The sequence below is a fragment of the Lutjanus erythropterus genome, chromosome 8 (assembly GCF_056507025.1).
Source record: "Lutjanus erythropterus isolate fLutEry1 chromosome 8, fLutEry1.hap2, whole genome shotgun sequence".
Lineage (NCBI taxonomy): Eukaryota > Metazoa > Chordata > Actinopteri > Lutjaniformes > Lutjanidae > Lutjanus > Lutjanus erythropterus.
The window spans coordinates 22,257,755-22,281,399 of record NC_139324.1 but is presented as its reverse complement, the minus strand read 5'-3'; the positions used below and the strand labels follow the sequence as shown (position 1 = coordinate 22,281,399).

General features: G+C 39.0%; 1 protein-coding gene across 1 annotated transcript in view; it reads right to left on the bottom strand.

Annotated features, from left to right (window-relative positions):
- The window catches only part of rnf17 (ring finger protein 17), a 29,549-nt gene extending 6,361 nt beyond the window's left edge, over positions 1–23,188 (bottom strand). Inside the window, exons 1-26 of the mRNA XM_084724914.1 lie at positions 23,119–23,188; positions 20,766–20,878; positions 19,059–19,156; positions 18,830–18,917; positions 17,390–17,479; positions 17,106–17,209; positions 16,701–16,869; positions 15,242–15,303; positions 14,828–14,902; positions 14,446–14,738; positions 14,258–14,347; positions 13,078–13,236; positions 12,549–12,720; positions 11,326–11,467; positions 10,413–10,600; positions 10,118–10,247; positions 9,842–10,004; positions 8,438–8,553; positions 7,380–7,497; positions 6,072–6,189; positions 4,886–5,152; positions 4,085–4,232; positions 3,693–3,805; positions 3,167–3,257; positions 1,581–1,702; positions 1,083–1,278 (exon numbers count right to left, since the gene is read on the bottom strand). Coding sequence (XP_084581040.1) covers positions 1,083–1,278; positions 1,581–1,702; positions 3,167–3,257; positions 3,693–3,805; positions 4,085–4,232; positions 4,886–5,152; positions 6,072–6,189; positions 7,380–7,497; positions 8,438–8,553; positions 9,842–10,004; positions 10,118–10,247; positions 10,413–10,600; positions 11,326–11,467; positions 12,549–12,720; positions 13,078–13,236; positions 14,258–14,347; positions 14,446–14,738; positions 14,828–14,902; positions 15,242–15,303; positions 16,701–16,869; positions 17,106–17,209; positions 17,390–17,479; positions 18,830–18,917; positions 19,059–19,156; positions 20,766–20,878; positions 23,119–23,188 — 3,495 coding nt within the window. The remainder of the gene's footprint in view (positions 1–1,082; positions 1,279–1,580; positions 1,703–3,166; positions 3,258–3,692; positions 3,806–4,084; positions 4,233–4,885; positions 5,153–6,071; positions 6,190–7,379; positions 7,498–8,437; positions 8,554–9,841; positions 10,005–10,117; positions 10,248–10,412; positions 10,601–11,325; positions 11,468–12,548; positions 12,721–13,077; positions 13,237–14,257; positions 14,348–14,445; positions 14,739–14,827; positions 14,903–15,241; positions 15,304–16,700; positions 16,870–17,105; positions 17,210–17,389; positions 17,480–18,829; positions 18,918–19,058; positions 19,157–20,765; positions 20,879–23,118) is intronic.
- Positions 23,189–23,645: the final 457 nt, after the last annotated feature.

Below are 23,645 nucleotides of genomic sequence, written 5' to 3'. Positions count from 1 at the left end.
TGAATATCTTTGGGCTGTGGACGAAGCACTTCTGAAGACATTATCTTGGCCTTTGGGAAGCACTGATGGACATTTTTCACCATTTCCTGACATTTTAAGGGACCAAACAACAAATACATTCTTTAGTTACAGTCTTTGTTTTATATATATAATTCTATTCTGTAAATATTCAAAAAAAATCTCATTACAATGTCCCTCAAATGTCCATCTTTTACAAGGCAAGGCGGTGAAAATTCATTTCTATAGCACCTTTCAAGAAAAAAGTAATTCAGTGTTTTACATAAGACATCAACACATTAGGACAAGATAAAAAATTAACACATGGAAATATAAATTATATACTACAGAAGATAGAAAACAAGCTAGCACTGTACCTATATGGATAACAGTGCTACAACTAACAATCATCTTCATATTAATCTGCTGATTATTTTCACAATTAACTAATTGTTTAGTCTGTGAAATGCCAAAAAAAAGAGTTAAAAATATTCATCACTATTTCCCAGAGCCCAAAGTGACATCTTCAAATTGCTCCTTTTGTCCAGACAACAGTCCAAACCTCAAAGACTACCATAAACTATCATAAAGAAAAGCAGCTCAGACTTAATTTGGAACCAGCAAATGTTTGACATTCTTGGTGGAAAATTACTTAACAATTAAATGATTATCAAAATAGTGAGCAAGTAATTTTCTTTTGATCAACTATTCAATTAATTGACTCATTGCTGTACTTCTAATAAATAAATAGTCAAACTTAATAATATGCAGTGGCAAACAGAAAAGTCTTAAGCTTGTATTCTAAAAGAACTGAGAGATGGAGAAGCAATTTTCAACATGTCTGTGAGTTTGTCCCCGATACCTAGTGCATAAGAAAAAAACATCCTGCTTCTCTATGTTTAGTTTCGACTCTGGGGACAGTCAGCAGCGCTGCCTCGAATGATCCGTAAGGTCTCGACAGTTCATAAGGTAGCACAGCACTTGTGACATAGGTATCGGCATTGTTTTATTTATAGTATTATTGTATGTACATGGAATCCAAGTAGCTCGATATGTTTGTTTGCACAGTAAGTGTGTGTTATCACCTTTTCAGCAGTCATAATAGTGCGAGGGGATGGTTTTGGAGTGGCGGGTGTGGAACAGATGGAGGACGGGAAAGGTAAAGGAACAGGAAGAGGATCTGAGCGAGTGTTGTTTTTGTCAGCATCTGAATCATTGGTTTGTGTCTCGCTCACTGGAGACTGTGCAACAGTTTCTTTGGGTTTTGGAGCAACAGCATCACTACAAGAAGACAGAAACACACATTTAACATTTAGCAATAAGAGGCCAATTAAAGATTATAATGATTGTCATACATAAATATAACAAGTATATAATGTAAAATATTATTGCATTTGTATTTTTGCATTTATTCTTCTCATGTGTAGTAATGTCTACCAGAAGGAGTATAGAAGTGTAGTGTAGTGTAGAAGAGAATAGAAAGGTGGTTTATGTTATTTAAGACCTGCGAATCACAACAATCACAAACATATTTACATGCATGTGGCATGCTGACACACACACACACACACACACACACAGACCTTGGTCTTCTTTCCCTGAGGGCGAGGCCTTCGCGGGCCAGAAAGTCTGCAATGCTGACAAACTGTCCCATCCTGTTGGAGCAGCACAGTGTGACGGGCACTGGACGCTCATCTGTCAACTCCTAGACAACAAGAGAGAAGTGGGAGACAAATGCTGAAAGTAGGTCAGTACAGAAACAAATAGAAGACGTGTATAGTGAAGGGCAAAGACTTGCCCTCGGGCTCAAGTGCAGTAACAAACTCCAAAACATAATAAATGAAGCTATCGCAAAAGATCAGTCAAGAAGACTATCCTTTTGCATGCTCAGGCCTAAAATTTATTTCTCATTAATTCTACCTTTCACTCTTCTCACACACGCTCACACTTAATATTCTTGCTGTCATTGTCTGGGGCTGTCAACTGTGTTATCAGCTGGTCACATCTGTCCAATAGCACACCAACACATCTTCATTGTTGGCCTCATCATCTTTCTGCAGTCTATTTAAATATGATTTTCTCTCCACCTTTAGTTCCTTCATGCTGCTGATGTAAGCCTCATCAGAAAGTCTTCAACCACAACCATCACCAGTGTCTGGACTCCATAAGGGGATTTATCTCTGCTGCTGGTCAGGCCAGACGCCTCTGACCTACAAACCTCCCAAAAGAGTCCAAGCGCCAAAGACTTTCTGTCAAGACTTTAACACAATTTGTGTACTTTAATAAACTTATCTTTATTTCATTCAATGTCTCTCCTGATTGCACTGTTGCTGTTTATATCTATGTATTTTATTGTACAAGTATGTGTGCCATATCTCTATGTCTAGTTACATTTTTCTACCTGTATTCTTATTGCTTTTATATTTACTACACTCAGGAGCATGCCAAGTGAAGTGAATTGCTGGCAAACAAAATTTTGTTGTGTTAAACATGAAATGTTAATAAAAGCAAGCCACAAATACTAAAACTAATAATAAAACTAGAATTACCGCCTTGCAGTTGTTTACAACAGTTAACATCCACATCTTTCTAGACTCATAATATATGTAGTGAAGATTTATGGCATTTATTAAAAGGTATGAGGTGTTTTTGGGAAAAGAGATCACAATTCATGTATGATTCCAGTAAAATTACTTTCAGTGAGAAACCTGCTGTCTTTACTTAGAGACTATTTTTACAGAGAGTACAGATAGAGAGCTGAACATCATGATGTCACAGTGAAGTTGACCTCTGAGCTTTTTGGATAAAAATTGTCATGCCACAATTTAAAAGTATGTTTTAGTGAGGTCCCAAAACCTCTGAACATCACAATCTTATCAGTTCATCCTTGAGTCCAAGAGGACATTTGCACCAAATTTGAAGAAATTCCCTCGAGGTGTTCTTCTTGAGATATTCCACAAGAATGGGACAGACAGATAACCCCAAAATATGACTCTAGCCAGGGCTGTCACCGGTGCAGAAGCATAAAAATCAGGAGAACACCTGTGATGCAACAGAGCTGAAGCAATTATCCTTCTTTATAAACTATTATATGTAGAGTAAGAAACACTTGAGCAAAAGGAAAAAGAAATGGGGTACGATGGCATGAGGAAAGGAAAGAGAAAAAGACCTTGATGGTCATAACAGCCGAGGCTCCGGTTAGGTAGTAGCTGAATATGTCGCAGGCTGTAGCCGTCCAGGTAGATCGGCCTCCTGCTGGCCTGAAAGAGAAAACAAGGAATGAGGAGGAAGTCAAGGTGAGAAAAAAGTTAACCATGAAAGAGTGAGAAAGAAGATGAAACCAGTAAATACACATTTCATCCATCACAAAAGACTAAAATTGTAAACCAGGTGACAGAGTAAGGCAGGCTTACACTCACACACAGTGTGCCTTCACAACCACTGTGAAGTATAATAACAGATCAATAGCTTTAATTCCAGATGATAAAAGATTACTACTAATACTCCAGCATCATATAAATAATTCTTTACATTCTTCTGAAATGATGAAAATAGTTAGATATTGTATACAGTACATCATTACTATCCAATGTTCAAAACACACAGTGATACAAATTTTACATGTCATTTTTATAGATGAATACTTACTATAATATTCTTGGTACATGACTAAGAGTGTGTGTGTGTGTGTGTACCTGATGTCAGTAAGAGTGCACTCCAATAGCAGAGATCCAATCAAGGAGGATGGCAGTGGCCGCAAGTTGCTGATGTGGAGTTTCACTGTGTTGCCATGGTCACAGCGCATCACCTGGTACCAACCAGCAGAGAGACAAAGTCACTTTTAGCAAATCAAACAAGTTTTAAGTCCTAATAGTGTTTAATGAGTATTTTAAATGTAAGTAATCTAGAGTGCAATGGTACATAACTGTAAATTATCAAAGCGTTTTATCATTAAAAAGAGACACCTCTATCAAAACCCCTGACTTATTGACTCAAAACGTCTTGTGTTGCAGTGAAGCAGCTGTTACAAGATTTAATAGAAGACAATTACTTTCATGTGTCTCTTTGGGAATAACCATTTTTATACCTCTGCAATGTTGCTGGATGTGACATCGGTGCAGATCCGTCCTCTCTCCCAAGCGCCGTTAATGAGAGCAGCACAGTACATGTCTGCCTTCCACGCCACGTCTTGGGGCTCCAGACATGCACACTCCCTCTTCACCCGCTCATATATCCTGACAAACACAGCAAGATATAATCATAGAACTGACAGTATACGCTTGCAACATCATACGACCTGCAGAACCTCTCCTTGAATGCTTCGTGTGGATTTATGTAGCTGGGAGGGACGTTCGTTGCTCAAATGACTCCTCCCAGCCACATTAAAAAGCAGTTCAAACACTTAAATAAAACGTTAGCCAAAAAAACAATTCAAGTGTATAACTGTGTATCATGGTCAGTCAGAGGTAGGATAGAAACTAATAATAATTTTTATTCTTAAATGAATCCATTTAATTGATTCATTTTTCAGTCTATAAAATGTTAGAAAAATATGTTCCAGTGTCCATGGTGACATACTCCAATTACTTTTATCCTGCACTGCAAAATAAATCAAAAACATTCCTTTTACAACAATAAACAGAGAGCAATAATCAGCAAATATTCACATTTAGGAAGCTGTAACCAGCAAAAGTTTGCCACTTTGGTTAAGGAATTTCTTAAAGTACTTAATCAGAATTATTGATTAATAGACTTGTACATTAACAAACCTTCTACAGAACAGTACAGATAAATCTGATCCTTGACTGGAAGAAAAACGTTTTTTTTTTTCTGCGCCAATATTTAATTTCATATTTGATTTATATTTTGTGGACTTTCTGTTGCTGACCTTTTGAGCTGAGAGTCGTACTGGGTGAACTGGACGTAGAAGCTGCTCGGTGAGTTAACGTAGCTGACTTTGACTTTCAGGTCTTTGAGCTGAGCAGAAAGCTTCAGCGAAGGCTCCAGCGGTTCATCATTCTGCTCTCTGCTGTCATTTTTGTTCGTGGTATCACCAGTCGCCTTGGCCAAGCCGAGCTCAAGTGGAGGGTCCCATATGGCGGAGTCAACACCATCACCATCACCATCATGGTGAATGGCATCCTTGAACTTAAGGCTGCAGGAAGGTGGGAGGAATTTGAGGAGATAGTGGAGGGCAGTGAGAGAAGAATTAGAGGTGAAATGGAAATAATGTACAAGTGGAGTAACAGCAAGAGTGGTGGAAAAAGTATAAGAGAAAAAACTGAGAATAAAAATGACAAAATGATGCATTAAAAAAGTACATGAAGTGAAAGATGAACTGAGAAAAACTGAAATAAAAGTATGGATGGCAGAATACATCACCAATCATATTCATTTTCCCCATCTTTAATAACAACCAAGCTGTTACTAAACCAGTTACCTTGGATGTGGTTCCTCATATCTGACTGAACATTGTAGGGCTCAACAATAAGGATTGCCTGCTTGCCAGGGGCAGTAAAGTGCCAGGTCGGGCAAGTAAATCTGACAACTGACCTGCCCAGCTGGACAGAGGGTAAAAAAAGAATTGAACTATTACACTATTTTGATAATAAGTTGGTCGTTCAAGTAATTTTCATGCAAAAGTGGCAGATAAAGCCGTTTTCAGCCTCTCAAATATAAAATTTTCCTGCTTTTCTTTGTTTATTATGATATTAAACTGAATATCTATGGATTTTAGATTGGCAAAACAAACATTTAAAGACATTTTAAACTTTGTGAAATGAAAAATTTTTCACTACTTTCTGGCATTTTATTGACATTGCAGACTTAGTTTAAACATGACAATTAACGCAGTCATTGATGTTATGTGATAACCATTGATCTATAAAACAATTTGTAAAGGGGCAAGTAAAAGTTGACTTTGGGCCAGTGGATTTCTGACCCACTTACCCGAACGGGTGCCACAAGTACTTCTTTTAATGGTGTAGAAAAGTTTAAATTCCTAGATTACATAACTTAGGTGTTTTTAGTCTTCTGAGGTACAAGTTGTAAAGGACACTCAAGATAAGTCTCACCCCCCTTTGAAGCAGGCCAGCTCCTCGTTGACCAGCAGCTCAGCTATGTTGGCTAGAGGCCCGTTCAGGCTGCTCTCAAACAGTTGGACTGGCAGAGGCTCGATCTTAGGGACAGTTCCTGGAGGGGTACAGTGAACAAAAATGGAGACAGACCACAAAATTAATTTCGATGACAAGTGAGTGCTCCATTCTCCTGCATGTTATTATCTTTTTTTTAAAAAAAAAAAATAATAATTTAGGACTCCAGACTAACTTTTCCACTGGTGCTCCCAAATATCTCAGCTGGTCACAACAGCACTTGATTGGGCCACACCTTTGGTTTTTGGTAAAGCACAGCATTCATTTTTGACCTTGTACACTTTACACCTTAAGTATTAATAATAATCACCACTATTATTTCTGCTTCTTTGAGGGGGTTAGCTATTGTAAGCTATGAACTTAACCATTGTGCAGGGAAAACAGGCATGCTGTCTCTACATGGCTCTGGGTGAACTGTAGTCACCAGCTGCCATTTAAACTCCCCCATTCTTCTGTCTAAAGTTCCATTCACACGAGACTAGAATTATCTTGGGGCCACTTTTAATTTGTAATGAAAACGGGTAGAAGTCGACGCTAAAGCGTCAATTCTGATGCCTCCGCCTGCAACAGTTTCATACAACTGTGACTTTTTGTGTTCCCTACACCTGATTGAAACCATAGATTCATTATAAATCCTATTTGCAAGTGTCCCAGGAGTTTGAGAATTATGGCTCTATTGATACAGTATACAGTTAATGAGAAAAGATTGCAAGGAAAGAGCTTTTACCTTTATTACCTTATAGTATCCAACATAGTTATTTTTAAAATATATCAAAGTCAAATATAAAAAATTGACCAAGTTATTGGTATAAGTGTGTTTTTAGAGACAGGTCTGTCAGGCGGCCATTTTGCGGCCATCTTGAAAGCGTTGGATTGATTCATGCTGAATCAGTTCATGTACCTGTTATAGAGTGTTAGCACACAAGATTTGGTGCAAATCCGTCCACCCGTTCAAAAGTTATCGCACAAACAAAAATCTGTGACGGATGGACGGAAGGACGGACGCACAGACTCATGTACGGCCAGACAACTGGAGAACAGTATGCCTCCGGCCCGGCACCTTCAGCGGGCGGAGGAATAATAATTGTGAAGTAGGGCTAGAACTGTGGGTCTAGAACTATGGGGGCTCTTTGGCTCTGTAGAACAATGTTTCTCCTAGATTGACTGCAACCACAGACACACTCAAAAAATGGCTACAGTCTAATTCACACATAGCCACGCAAACAGTACCTGTAACCACAATAGTGACCAGTTTCTGGTGGGCCAGGCTGATGAATCTGTTAGTACAGGCATCACTCCAGGTCTTTCCATCCAGAGGAATCACATCAGACAAACAGCAGTGGATTGCCTGAACAGAGTAGAGAGACTTCCTGTTGACTTAACCCAGTACTATTCAGGAGTGTACAGTGTAAAAAATATATGTAAATAAATGTGCATATTATGTCTATTAGGGATATCAAAGGTCAATTAACGCTTTTGACTGGTTATGCATGCTGGTGAATTTGCATACAGACACACTGTGCTAGTGTCTGGAAGGGTACCTAAATTTGTGAATTTGTATGCCTTGTTTCTTTATTGTTCACAGGTCAACAACACATAGGAGCAGTCACTGAACCTACTTCATTTAAAGCTGTTAAAAATAATTTCCTTGTCCAAATGATTCTCTCTGTCTCCCACTCTCTCAAATACACACACATGCTGTAGCTGTGCATACAGCGCAGTGTAGGTCCTCTCTGGATTTTAAGCTTGGTGCTTGGTTGCACTGTGTAAAAAAAGAATAGTGTTCAGAGTTTCATGATTCAACCTGTCTTGCTGCACTTTCAGCACTGATCAGCTGAGTAGACGGAGTGAACTGGATGTGGGGCCGTGCACACAGCTGCAGCGTGTGTGTGTTTGAGAGAGATGGAGACAACAGCAAAAATATAGTGAAAACATTTATAATGCATAACTGTAAAGGATCACCAGTCAGAGCTCACAGAGGTAAGGTAGTGCCAGACTAGAGTGATCTTGTATTTCACATTTCTTTATATTTTTTTTAACCAGTCAGTTGTCGTTTAATGGCTGTTGGCTACTGAAAGCAAAATTATGCAAAAATGACATCCCTAATATGTATTACTTTCTCATAGGAAAGGTTAATATTTTAGCGAAATGTAAACAGATTTTTAGAGGACAATTTTTTGTTTCAGAAAATGTGCCCAAAGTGTAGGCTGAGATATTAGATTGAAAACCATAGTCAAAAAAAAAAACCCAAAAAACATGAGTTGATCAATTAAAAGTTGGGTTCTCACCATGACAGGGAGAGCAAAAAACTCATCCTTGATCTTCCTCAAGTCGCTGACTGGCAAGATGTTCTTATTGCCAAAGTCCACATAATGCACCTCTACTTTTCTGCACCCTGGATGACCTGCACACATGCGCACAAGCATGCACGCATGTATGCACATGTACACACACACACACACACACACACACACACACACACACACACACACACACACACACACACACACACACACACACACACACACACACACACACACACACACACACACACACACACAGTGGCAGTCAGCCACAACACACAAACACAAAATTTTAGTTACTGTCTCACCATCACAGTTGAACATATAATGCAATTAGATTTTTCCTCAGTTGACACTGTTTAGAGCCAGGGAGACATGTGGCTGTGTGATCCTCCAGCAGGTGAAAACTACATATTTCTCTGTAAGAAAATGGGTACAATCTGGTAAAAAAAATGATTCAAATAAATACTTCACTGCACCAGAGGCAGTGTGACAGAGCAGAGAAACCTTGTGGGTATTTTTATATTGTAAAATCAAATCAGGTTTATCCACAAACCTGTAGTACAAATGATATAGTTTGATTGAGTGCCAGTTAATATAGCAACCCACTGTGTTACAACTTGGCAAAATTCAACATGCATACAGTGAAGCAGATCATCTATCATTCATCTTACTGTTAATCTCCTCAAAAAACATGGCTGGCATAAAAACAAAGACAGAGTGTGTGTGTAACGCATCACATCTGTGTCTCACTTAGTTTGATACTGTACAAGTTGAAAGTGTTTCAACTTCAGCAAAAAATGTGCGCATATTCGAGGAATCAGCTTCAAAAACATACAGACGTAAGAGAATGATGGAGAGAGACTGGAGGGAAATAACAGAAGGAACTGGAGTTTGGAGTGAGTTCAGTTAGAAACAGAGCTGAAACACAAACACTAATGGTCAGTGCATCCAGTGCTGTTTGGGGTGAATAAAGATACACAGCTCAGCAGCCAAATTTGCACAAATAACACAAGACGACATATCTTGAGTGCAGTGGGGTCCTGAAACAGCCGCTTTGCAGAAATGACAAAACCAAGCCATGAACTATATATATTGGTTGAATCACTATTACATTAAACTAATGCATTACATTAAAGCTGGGTAAGCCTGTTTATTTTTTGGCATCACTGAGCTAAAGTACCAATAAAAATAACCTTTAAGCATATTGCAATCCACATGGTTTGAGAGAAAGTAGACTAGACTAATGGGACATTTTGGCCAATCACTAGATCTCAAAATTTAAGTATCTGATGATCTGGCAATGACACTCAATGATCAACTAACCTTCTCCTAAATCGCTTACCCATGAGTAAATTTATTCAAACATGAACATACATACAGCCTCACCTATGACCTGAGCTCTGTACCACATCTTGTCATCAAAGCGGGCAACATAGGCCTGTCCTACCACGGGGCAGTAGACACTAAGGTCATCTTCTCCAGTCACTGTTGTTGCATTGTAACAATCCTGGAGCTTGGCTGACAGCAACAGGTACTCCATGTTATCAACCTGGTGGGAGTTGAAAAAGTATGATCTCTTGAGTATCTCTTGTTAATCTCAATTATATCCTCGGCATCTGAGCCTATGTCCATGTGTGTTTATTTTTTATGCATGTTTAGTACCAGCTGGATGTAGAAGTCAGCAGGGTTGTTGATGTGGGACACCACAGCATTGAGCTCTTGGTTGACACTGGGGTAGACAGGGGGGTAGTACAGCAGGGGCTTCCTCCCCAACGTCACTGGAGAATAAAACCTTTTTTTGAAGAGCGCAGCCAAAATTAGATCACTTCAGTCATGAGGCTTGATATTCAGATAGTCTAAATTTGAATTTTAATCAGCTTCATTCAATTAAACTCTTTTCTCTATTCATACACATCAGATAAATATCAATTTGCTTATCATTATTTTTCACGTGTACCTCGCCACTTCAATGAAAACCAGGTACTCTCTGACAGAGATGGGCACATCACTGGACTGGTTCATCGAGGCTTTCCTCAGGTCCACCAATAGAGAGCTTCTGTCCTGACCCAAGGGCCGCATCTCCACTGCTGAAGAGCCAACCACACTCTGGAATTCAATCTGTGCCTGTTCACTCCAGCCCTTTGTCTGAACACACACACACACACACACACACACACACACACACACACACACACACACACACACACACACACACACACACACACACAACACACACAACACACACACAACACACACACAACACACACACAGTAAACAGACCTCTGACTACTGCTGTGTTTCCAAAAAACATAAATTCACAACACATACATACAGTAAACACACCTCTGACTCCCTTTGCCAAAACTAAACCATACACAATTGTAAGAAACAAAGAACAAAACAGAAAAAAATGCTGAAAAAGTCGAACATGTTACAACCAGAAAAGGTGCTCTTAGATACCTTCTGTCTTTCGCTAAGTCTTACTTCTAATTGTCTACAGCATTGCTTTCTGATACTGTGGCAACATAAAAACTTGATGGATTACCTGTTGTTCAGAGAGCGTAAAATTTTGTGTATATCACAGCAAATGTTGGATTAATTGGCAACACTTGTTTGATCAACAGGGATCAACAACTTCTCTGCTCATCACTACAAATTTACACACAAACTGCACACAAATGTCCCAAGAAATACACTGCCAACTGATTAAATCTTCGACTTTTAGGGAGATGCATCGCTGTATATGTTAAGTTCTTGCTTTCGTTAATGCTAATGTTTTAGCATGCTCTTATGCCCCTCATCAGAGAAGGAAAATGTAAATATTTAGGCAAAAACAGATATTATACCTATTTAAATATCAGTGGTCTTACCAGGTCATAGGGGACCAGGTCCTTGAGTGAACACCTGATGGCCTGAGGAGCAAAATGACTCAGCTCCACATTCACTGACTCACCCACCTTCCTCATGTGTTTATTAACAGCCTTCAGTGAAGACTCAGCAGTTCCGTCCTCACTGGAAAAGGTGTCAGAGAAGAGTGGAGGATGTACTAGAATAACTATACGACAGTCCACTGAATAACAGAAAACTTCTTTGCAATCAAGAAATTCATAGTGGTTAAGATTTTATGCTGTGGGATTAATACATTTATGTTCATCTTCTGTGATGAAATAGGCACTGACAACAAACCAAGTTAAAATAGATTGGTGCGCTATATTTATATATTTGCTGACATATTTTAATACATGATATGTTTTGAATCTTTCAGCCATCCATGCAGAACAGTGCAAAGATAACAAAAGAACTGCACACAGTAACAACTAATGAACAATTAATTACTAGAACAATTAATTAAAATTTTATCAAACCCTAATGTGGCCTACTGCATTTTCAAATCTCAGGAGGCACAATATTTCTTAAAAGGCAAAATGTATGTCAAAATGCTGTTCTGTTCTGTACATGTGACATCTATTGCATGTCTGTCAATCCTGGGAGTTTGATCCCTCCTCTTTGGCTCTTTCTGAGGTCTCTTCCATTGTTTCTCAAGTTTTTGGGGGGGTGTTTTTCTTAACTCTTTCAGGGGTGAACAGGACAGGGGTTCTCACACACTGCACAGGTTGTCGAACCCCTGGGGCAAATAGTGATTTGGGATATTGGGCTGTATGAGGAAAATTAGTCTGGACTTGGTTAAATATTGTTGTGATGTCCTGGACTACACAGCATGGAAAAAATCTTTGGTGCTTTGGTACAGATCCTTGCAAAAATTACACCATGATTATTCTTCATGTTCATGTTTTTCAATGAAAATAAGAATAATGATGTAAAAATAATAATTTCCTCTAATATTGCAAATCATATTGCAATTGCAATATCGGTCAAGACTATCGTAATTAGATATTTTTTCAAAATTGTTCAGCACTAGAACACGGTGCGTGATAATTAGCAGAATGAAAGCTAGTTTGTTTTTGTGGACTCACTCGAGGGTATATGGTTTGGTTACTATAAAATGGCTTCTGTTGCTGCCTGAGCTGTAGGGGTCCTTTTCCACTTGTGGGAAAAGTGGACATTGAAATGTTCGGTCCATTTGTCTGTGTACCTCTTTATGGTGAGGCTTTCAGTGAAGCCAGAGTCAATGAAGAAGACTCGGACACTGGCCAGCTGGTCGACCGGGGAGGCCCTCACAGGCTCCACACCCCCACTTTGCACGACTTCGACCACAGTGACCCGGCACCACAGACCCTCTTTTCCCTTAGCAAAGATCATGGAGTCTGGAGAGGAGCAAAGTAACAAAAAGTGAAACACATGGCAAGTACATTTCACTCCACCCTGAGAGAATCAATGGGGTGTGATGCATTATTAATATTATTTGGTGGTAAACTCAAACATGTCAAAAGAACAAAATGGAATTATTTTTTGTAATGAATAAACTAATTTACAACATTAAGCCAACAGCAATTAGTCAACATATTAAGTGCACACTGACCAACTAATTGAGCTGTCAAATAAAAATAATTATATTTTTGTCTAATTTGGTGAAAATTTAACCTTTAATGGAATAGCCTTGAAATGAAAAATCAAAGAAATTCTACTTATTTCTCGATTATTTCGAGGAAACAGACACACACCAGTCTCCACTGTGTCACTGGAAGTGAAGAGTGAACTATCTCGGCAGCAGATGTGGTTGATCTTCTTTGACAGCACCTCGTTTTCCCTCTTCTCGGCCACGTAGCGGACATAGAAGTGACCTGGATTCACAACGTGGGTTACCACCACCCACTGGGTGACTGGGACAGAAGAACAACAAGAATGAGAGTGGGAGGAAAGATGGTAGTTGGGGTTAAGAGGAAATAGAAGTGAGAGATAAGAAACAAAAAGAATGAGAAAATAGGAGGGTGCAAGGGCAGAAGAAAAGAAATGAGGGGAAACGGAAGCAGGAGAGGGGAGGAGAGAGGGGATGAAGGGAGACAGGAAACAAAGGGAAAGATAAATGGCAAGGCAAAAGATTTTGATTTTTTATTTTCATTAGAAATGTGCCTCAGATTGCACAGAAACTCACAGATTAATCTGTCAGATTACCTGCCAAGATCAACAGAATCACAAAATGTCAGGATTTGAAGCTGAAAACTTTGGAAATCAACAAACGGATGAATCCACTGACTCTATTGATGGGTATGGTGAGGCTTTTATTGATACTACTACTCTTACTTACTGATCTGGTACTTTCTTTGGTGGTTCTTATGGGTTCTTTCTCATTACCAAATAATGGCATTTAAAAAAAAAAAAAATGTAGTATTAAAAAAAAAAAAAAGAATATACAGAGCAGAATTAGAATTTGACATTTTCAGAACTATATGCTGTTTCTCAACAGTAATGTTTACTACAGCAAAGTCACTTTATAAACTCAGTAATATCTCACTAGAAATAAATCTAAAATGACAATAAAGTAAACCATATTCCTAACATCAAAATACTGAGTGAAGTTCAGAAAGAATGAGGAGCAGACAACAGTCAGTATCAGTCCTTCCTCTAGTTATTTTTCTAACCCTTTGAACTCTGTATAAGTCACCACATAAATGGTCCATCAGTGCTGAAGAAAATGCTGATATTTCTTTGAGTATTCTGAAATGCTGCATTTTGCAAGTCAAGCAGCTGAGTTCCACCTTATTCGCTCCATCAACATCATATTAATTAACATTTGGAATCGATTCAGAATCTTTCACATCTGCATCGTGAAGCGTCTAAGAACTGAGTATGTCCCCTACCCCTCAAGCCTATACAACTATATGACTATATCAGCTGCCTTACCATTTCTCTTATTGTAAGAGAACTGATCTTTCCTTCTCCGGTGGGTTCTCCATTTGTTGTTAGCAAGCTCCGGGCCAGTGGGTGGGGGAACTGCAAAAAGAAACAGAGCATTTAACTTGATTGGGCTGGATTTAATTGGATTTACTTGAAATCAAAGTCAAACAGGAAAGTGACAAAGCCTCACATACCATGCTCTTGTCTTTCGTCTAAAATATCCTCAATAATTACATCTGGAGTTCCAAGATCTGAGGCTGAGCTGTGGCGAGAGAGGCTGGCCCTGCGACGAGGTTTTGGGCTTGGAGAGGAGCCTTGCGACGACGAACTGTTACTTTCAGGGCTCTGCAGGCCCTGCTTTTGTGGGGTGGGGAGCTTGTTGCGACTGCGTGAGGTAAAGTTGCTGTTCCTGCCCTCTGCACGTTGCCAGGGGGACTTTCTGGTGAAGTTACATGGCTGGTGAACTTTGGGAGGAGATTCGGACAAGCTACAAGGGAACAACATGACTTGTTTTCCAACCATAAATGAGTTGAGAGCCATATAAAAGAAGATATTTGAAAATATTAAAAGACTCACAGCTTTGGGTTGCTGACTTCTATCTTCAGAGACAATGACAGACTCTGGTCCAGACGTTCTGACGTGAAAACACAGCTGTAAAACATACATCCACACATACACATTCATAACCATATCCAAATTCAAAAAGAATAGCACAACCCAAAGCCTGTTACTATTGTTTGACAGGCTCCCATGCTTTATGCATCTATATCAAGAAATAAAAGAGCAGGAAAGTTAGTCATAGTTAAAACAATTTGGTTTCCAGCTACAACAGCTGATGCAGCAGAAAGACTATGTTTAACAGTAGCACCATGTATAGCAATTTATTATGCACTTGTTACTACTGTTACAATGGTGAAATAACATGTCGGAATAGAACATAATGTCTAACATAGAACACTGCAAACAAACATTAGGCTTAAAGCAACAAACCTCACTCCAGAGCCCATAGTGAAGGACTGGTTATCCACAGGAGCCTGCAATGTCTCCAGAACCTATCAGCCACCCACACACACACATACAGGCGCATATACACAAATACAAGCAACATAATGCAGCAGCAACTGTATCATAATTCAGCAGCGACTGTATTTTAAACTGTTTTGTTGCAAAATAAACATACAAGCTGCAGGCAGTTTAACCTTTTCCACTCCTATCAAACCCGAAGATTAATCTGAGATGCAGCTCAGCGCTGAGGGCAAAGTTTTCAAGTCATGAATCTATAATAAACGTTGGGTTTTCTTTACGCGCTTATTCACATTTTGAAAGTTGACAATGTATAATGGCTTAAATACAAACCCAATTCCAAAATATTTGGGACATTGTGTATGTCAATAAAAACAGAATGTAATGATTTGCAAATACTTTTCAACATGTATTTAGTTGAATACAGGGGGTAGAGCATGTGCCCCACGTACTAGGCCTGTCAGTCCTCTGCAGCTGCATCTGGTTCAACTCCCAACTGCAGCCCATTTGCTGCATGTCATTGGATCTCTCTGTAACCCCTTTCCTGTCATATCTTTGGCTGCCCTGCATCGTAAAAAGAATACCCAAAAATACCCAAAAAGCCAACTTAAAAAAAAAGAAAAAAAGAAAACCAACTGATTAGATTAGACTATCAGATTATAGTTTTTTGTAAATATACACTCATTCTGAATTTAATGCCTGCATCACATTTCAAGTTGGTACAGTGGCAACAAAAGACTCCAATAGGGTTAAATCAGGTTAAATGGTGACCGTATCATGATTGGGCATTAAAGGGGCATCCTCAAAAGGCTCAGTTGTTCACAAGCAAGGATGGTGCGTGGTTCACCACTTTATGAAACACTGGGAGCAAATAGTCCAACAATTTAAGAATGTTTCTCAACACAAAACTGCAAGAATTTAGGGATTTAATCTTTTAAAATTCATAATTTAATTAAAGTATTCAGAGAATCCACAGAAATCTCTGCATGCAAGGGGCAAGGCCGAAAACCAATACTGAATGTCTGTGATCTTTGACCCCTCAGGGGACGCTGCATTAAAAACTGCATTAAAAACCCAGATAATTATATAGAGGAAACTACAATTGGCTCGGGAACACTTTAGAAAACCGCTGTTGGTAAACACAGTTTGTCGCTGCATCTACATATACAAGTTATGATTCTACCGTGCAAAGTGAAAGCCATATACCAACAACATCCAGAAATGCTGCAGACTTCTTCAGGGCCTGAGCTCATCTGAGATGGACTGACGTAAAGTGGGCTGTGGTCTGACGAGTCCACTTTTCATATTATTTTCAGAAATCATGGATGTGGTAACCATCCAGACTGTTCCCAGCCCCAATTTCAAAAGCCAGCTTCCAGACAGCTGTGTTACTGTGGGGGTGTGTCATAAGAAAAACCTTTCATACCTTATCAAGGCTGCAGTACTGCTCCAGGTAGGGGACACGGCGGACTTCTCTGGCCATCTGCATAGCAATCACCAGGGCCTTTATCTTCTCCTGGACACAACACACCTCCTCTTGACTGGTGGCAAACTGTGACACCAGTTTTGTCAGCTGATTCAACTGCACATCCTTCCTGTTGATAAAAATTACACGCATCAATGTGAATAAATGTGGCTTGACAGACTTCAATAAACCTTTGAAAAACCCTAAAACTAGCCTGTTTGATTTTCAAGAGAATAAAAGAAAGAAAGAAAAAAGACCCGTGTACAATTTCTTATCAATAGATATGGCACTTTTCCTAAAGAGAACATAGGATCTCATTATGTGGCTTTTACTTTTTAAGTGTCTTTTCACAGTTTATGTTCATACCACTTTTGAACAGCATGTGTTGCTTTGTCTGCAGCTTGCTTGATCTCCTTCTCCAACCGAGCTCTGTCGCGCTTCACCTGTTCTGCCAGGCCATTTGTCAGAGTCTGCACAGATGAAACACAGGAGGAGGAGCACTGTACCAACACACTCACTAAACAGTTTTATGACTCTTTTCTTCTCTTTCTGGTGTGTAAAAATGTGGGTTTTTTTTTCCTGTTTAGAAATGAATAATGTCTACAATCATGTTCTACAAGACAGTTTGTTGGCTCTAGTTCAGCTTTCACCTCATGGATTTGTTCCAACTGGGCAAGATTTTCTGCAGCCTGGGCCAACGCCTCATCCACCATCTTCTCAATCTTCTCATTATCAGCTGGCTGAATAACACATAACCAGAATTTAGACCAATAAATAACAAATTTATGTCACCATGCAGACACTCAAAGTGTGATTTGAGCTTTAGTAACACTGTTAACTTTGCTAAGACCCTCTGCAATACTAATATACCTCAAACAGCCACAGATTTGATCTATTCAGAGAGTATCTCAGCCAACCTTTTCCCCAGCTACATTCTGAAGGGAACCTAAGGTGTTTCCAGGGGAGCCAGAATATAGTATTTAAATCCTCCAGGGTGCACTAAATCCGCCCCAGTGGTGACCTACTGGCATAACATGTCCATAATATCTGAAAAGGAAGTCACTCTAATATTGCGATATCTCTATCCACATGACCAGGCTATGTTTAATATCCAGTTAGACATCTCTAAGCTTAACAGTTAAGGCCAAACATGCATTAGACACACATATCTGTAAGGTTATTCTTGGTTGGTACTAAAAGCAGTGACAGTATGAAAGCAAGTGAGGAGCTGCACAAAGGTCAACGGATGAATTCACCAAAACAATCTACCAAAATTGGGTGGTTCAGTCAATATGCCAATCCATCTCCTCCTTTATTGCAAGGGCTTAGACCTTCTGGTCAATTGGCGGTTTAATTTACTTGTTTAGAACGTAAACACAACGCTTACTTTTTTACCATCCAATTGGGTCAGTTGTAAGAAGTAACAAAATTGTTACAGGCATCATAATGCTGAGAATTGAGTTTTAAAATTCTGATTATAAACTTTTCAGCATAGATTCACAGTTTTTCAAGAGAGAATCACTGCATTGGAGGTGGGCAATATGGCTGAAAATAATATCACAGTATTTCAGGGTACTCTGTGATAACGATACTCTTGATGATATGACAAAATACTGAAAAATATTGTAGTTTTGGAACTCACAGTAGCTGTCGAGCTCTCCTCTCAGGATTTTTGGCTGTGCTCGTACTCAGCTGGTTGAGGTAGCAAAATAGGTTTGTTGTTTTGGCCCCTTCTGCAGTTACAATCTTCTTGCACTTCTTATATATTAACACGATTTGTTGGACATCTGCTCTTTTGCAGCCAAACCACTTCCACATTTCTGAAGTCACTCCACTCCTCCACCATAATATTGCCATTATGACGACATGAATTTATAATATTGTAATACTGTCATAACACCATAAGAATTTCTGATATTGTAATACTGACATTACCACAGTAAGCCTTTTTTAATAACGGAAAAATTGCATTGTTATTAAACTATCTGTAATTTGAAATATGCCAACTAGCAATCTGATCTGTCAGTTTAAACATTAACATTAGGAGCTGACATGACAACTTTCAGTCCCCACCAGCAACCCAAACATACCTGCTCCATATCTACGGTATTGTTGTTCATCTGTGCGGAAGAAGGCAATTTGTTCCGTCTGCGATTCTTCAATTTGTCACACTGGAGGCTTCAGAAGATTACAACAGCAAAGTTATTATCAATGTAAAGACTGATTCTCCCCTAAAATTTTATTATACAAACTGAAAAAGATTTGCTAAATTACACGTCAGTAGTATGATTCAGCTTAACATTGAGAACTGCATTTTACCTTTTGGACTTGTTCATCTTAGCAGTGTAGATGAGGCCAATGATCCTGCTATCTTCTTGAAGCTCACCCACGCCACCTTCAGGAACGGCCGACTCTATCTGCAGAGAGTGGGCTTTGTTTTTTCATTGGCATCCTACCATTTGAATATTTGCAGCCATGAACTTGATGCAAATCCAATACATAAGGCAAGATTAAACAAACTGCTAGCTACCAAGTAAGGCCGCTGGCAAGGACAAGTCTGAATTTAATGCATAGCGTGATCACACAGCAAGGCAAGCCCAAAATACACAGCTAGAACATAATCAAAACAGGCAGATGTGTGATACAAAAGGCCGCTAAAGCATTGGGAAATTCTTCACTTACAATGTAAAATTTAGTTTTGTATGATTATTTTTTCCAAGTATCATTGACCTTGAATGAACTAATCCCACTGAGGGGAAACCTATTAAATTTGTCAATACTTGTTTTATACTATTCTCTAGGAGCAATACTTTTGGTAATTCAAGTTTTTTATTTTCAATATCAACTTTTCTATTTTCAATATCAACTTTTCAGTACATCACATCATCATTTGCAATTCAAGATGAGCAGACCAATCACTTGTTGTTAGTTCTTACATGGCAAGGCACAGATTAATAAGAAAAAGGAAATGGCAAAACAATAAAGAAAACATACAGAGTGAGAAAACAGCAATGGTTAGGTTGTCAATTAAGTGTGATATTTGTCCAAAAATGGTCCCAGGTAGGAGTTTTGGATTTATTTCTACCATGTATCTTATTAAGCATGTGTTCATATGACGCTGTTTTTGTCATCAGATTTGCTCATTCTTTTAAATCCATCAACTTAGGGGTTTCCCAATGTTTGAGGATTGTCCTGGCAACAGTTTTGATGCCAACCATGCCAACCAAAAACCTTTCATTTGAAATCTGGGGTATCTGTGACTTGTCACCTAACAGACATAACCGAAGTGACAGTGGTAATGTCATCCCTGCCCAGTTACTGAAATACTCTAGGACCTTTATCCACAAAGGCTGGGCCATTTTGCATTCCCATATGCAAGGCAGAAATGTGCCGGTCTCGTTCTGGCATTTCCAACACAGATTACTATTTAATAAACCCATTCCATACAGCCTCAATGGTGTCCAATAATAGTGATGCAACACTTTAAATTGAATCAATTTTCCATTTGCTTCCCTTATACATTTCCCATTGTTGGACACAATCATCCACCATTCCTCATGATCAATTGTGCACTCCAAATCTCTCTGCCAGACCATTCTCAAATTTAAACAGTCACTGCTAAGACACTGGTTGGTTGTTCTATAGAAAACAGAAGCTCGACGACATTCCACTGGTAATTCAAAATAGTCCAGAATTGCATTCCCAGTTTTGTCCTGGATCTAGGAAGCTAAACAGTCTCTTATTTGTAGATATTTCCAGAAATGGCCCCTTCCCTTGAGATAGGCCGGAGATATACTTGCTGTTTAACCATGCGTTTGCGTTCGCGTATGAGTTGCGTTACTTTCTGAAGACGCGCACAACCATCGCTCAAAATGGACGCAGGATACGCGAGGCAGCCATGAAGCGTAGGGATGCATAGGGGTGCGTATGCGAACGCATAGTTAAAAGCAAGTATATTTCCAGCAATAGCATTTTCCCACTACCTCAGCACTCTAGGTGCAATACTAACATCACTGGTAATTTCACCTCACACTCTGGACATTTGATGACGCTGTCACATTGAATGGACAGCAGGCAAGATGTGCAGTAGATGTGGCCACATAAAAGTACACGAGGGAGGTTGCCATCAACTTCATCCTCTGAAAAAGAAAAACACAATAAAAACAAGCAGGAATAATGCTGCGTCAGAATGAATGATGAAGGCAAGAGGATTTCATGCACATTTCAGTTACCAAAGTGAATGGTCACTGCATCTCACCATTTAATTTAATGTGGACTGACCAGTCTGGGTTTTTCGATGTCTGATGTCAATATTGAGAGAGCAGGGACCTCCAATGACCTTAGGCTTATAGAATTCCAATATCAATACAAAGAAATGTCATGTATAATTCCACTATTCCATGTTCATCACATTATGGCACTACCACTTTATTGCTTTCAGCAATAACAGCATTCATGAAAGCAATGCCAGCACACATCATGTCCAGCAAAGAAGAAATGGGCAGGGTGGGTTCGATGTTAATGACCCGATTTCTCGGTCAATGAAACTTTTACCTTTCTCTACCATTAGTTCTGCTTAAAATTAATTTTAAATTAATCATTTGAACCAGCGCTTAAACACTCAGCTTATCATTGCACTGAATATTTATGTGGTCCACCAGTGGCGATCCGTGAATTCAGTTCAGCCAAAACTTTGCCAGACAGACCACAAATGCAGCAAAATGGAAAAAGATTAAGTGGCTGGAATAAGTGGCAGGCAGCCAGGTAGCTTGGGCAGCAAACACCACACAAATTAGAATAAGTAATGCTCTTTCTAGACTGTTCTTTCCTTAAACTTGAATTAAACAGTAAATAACTATTTACTTTTGTTTAGATAAGTTATAACTGAGTTTCTGCTTGTTATTAACAGCTGTAATAATCTGCGCAAATCATTCTGAGTTTCTTTTCAACCATTCTTGTCTCTGTTTCAGTACCACACACACTTAGATGTAACATAGATCTCCAGTTGCATAATTTCTGATTATCAACATAGCTGTGAATACTGTGCTGTACTGTTAGAAGTAACCTAGCTTAAAAAAAAGAAGATTTAAGTGTCTGAAAATTGTTTTCTAATAGACTCGGAGACAGGCGCACTTTCAGTCTAAATAAGTCAGTCCCTACAGTCCTTTGCTTCCGCAGCGCTGCTAAAGTCCACCTTGACCCCAAGGCAGCGCTACCAAGTTAGCTCTAACCTTCTCTGCCCAGAGACAACAACAAAAAAAACCTGATTGGATGACCACATTTTGTTTTCAGGACAGTAACCCTTTCATTTGTAAACCAGAGTTGATAGAAAATGAGGTTTGAAGTAGAATTAGAAGAGAATAGCCTTACAATTAAATTAAATAAATCATTTAAATATAACATTTGTTTTTTTGATTTGTTGCCCTCGTTGTTCCCTACTGTGGTTAACTACATATATCAGCAAAAAAAAAAAAAAAAAAAATCTGCTATCGAGTTCCGGCTGGCCTTGTAAAAGGCTATCCAGATTTGCGAGACTCTCGCGAGATTTAGACGCATTGTTTTCTCGTTGAGTGTTGTATTCACTCTTCGGATCGGCGTAATCAATTTATCGCTAGGTTAGGTAATTTGCAAAAACCCAGAAGGTACAAAAACCTCTAGAGACGTTAGAAAATCATTGTATTATATGATTAGTTGTATGTAACACTTGGGTTAGTCCCGTCCCGTCTCTTCAGCTGCACAAAACGCACCCAGGCACGGAAGACAGCTCCGCTCTTTTTCCTGTTCGGAAATCGGTGGACCCGATGTCCTGGCAGGCTGGAGTTTGTGCAACCTCCACACACGCAGTAATTCACCATGATAAACCAAGATAAACTACTGAAAACACACTGACTCTCTATAACACGATCGCTCTGACTGATAACTACCTACTCGCCACACTAAACTATTGCAGCTGCTAGCTTATAACTCCTTCACGAGACGTAATATGGCGCGATTTAAAAAAAAAAGAGCAACTATACTCGGTTTGCTCCAAACAATCACTTTTTCTGTTAAATTTGCACCCCTGTGGGCTGAAAATCATTGTAAATCATCGCTTAACTTTTCAAATGGTAATTTTTGGACAAGTTTACATATACATGTGTAAAAAGTATAATCTGCAATATGCTCTTTAAGTCTTGGGTTCAAATAATTATTACAGAAGTAAGACTCTCAAGGACCCGCCAACACACCTGCCAGTTAAATTAGCCTAGCTAACATAACTGCTACCACTTGCTAGCTAGCAGGCAACTTCTTTTAGCTAAAAAAAAAATAGGTTATTTACCCTAAAGCACAGTACAGCGGAGCGTTTAAGTATAAAGAAAAAGAGATGTAAATATCCTACCAGGCAGAGTGAATGCCTCTCCACATAACTTGCAAATCACAGCGCTGGGGATGTCACCTTCGTCCATCATTGCTGTCCTCATGAGAATGTTTTTTTCGTGTCAAACCAGAGGGTGGAGTTGGTTGTCTTTGTCACGTGACCACGTAGGTGCGTTCAGGGAAGTAATACGATATAAAATTATCTCAATGAATAGTATGAAATAAACATATGGGGCATTATGAAATAAAAGTTCCTTGAATAAAAATAAAGATAATAAAGCCGTCCTTTGAAAAACACCCTTTTAAAAGTAAAAACAAATTATTTATTGTTATATATTGTCTCATTTATATATTTATCTATATTTATTGCCTCATTTATTTATTCCATAGCCATATTGATAAGATCCAGTTTAAAATCCATTAAACAGAACACATTTAGAGAATGGCGATGAAGAGTTACTTGAGCTCATCCAATAGGGCTGTAGGACAAAAAAGGCTTTGAACTACGACGATAATACATCATGAACTGAATATTTTAATGCAAGAAGC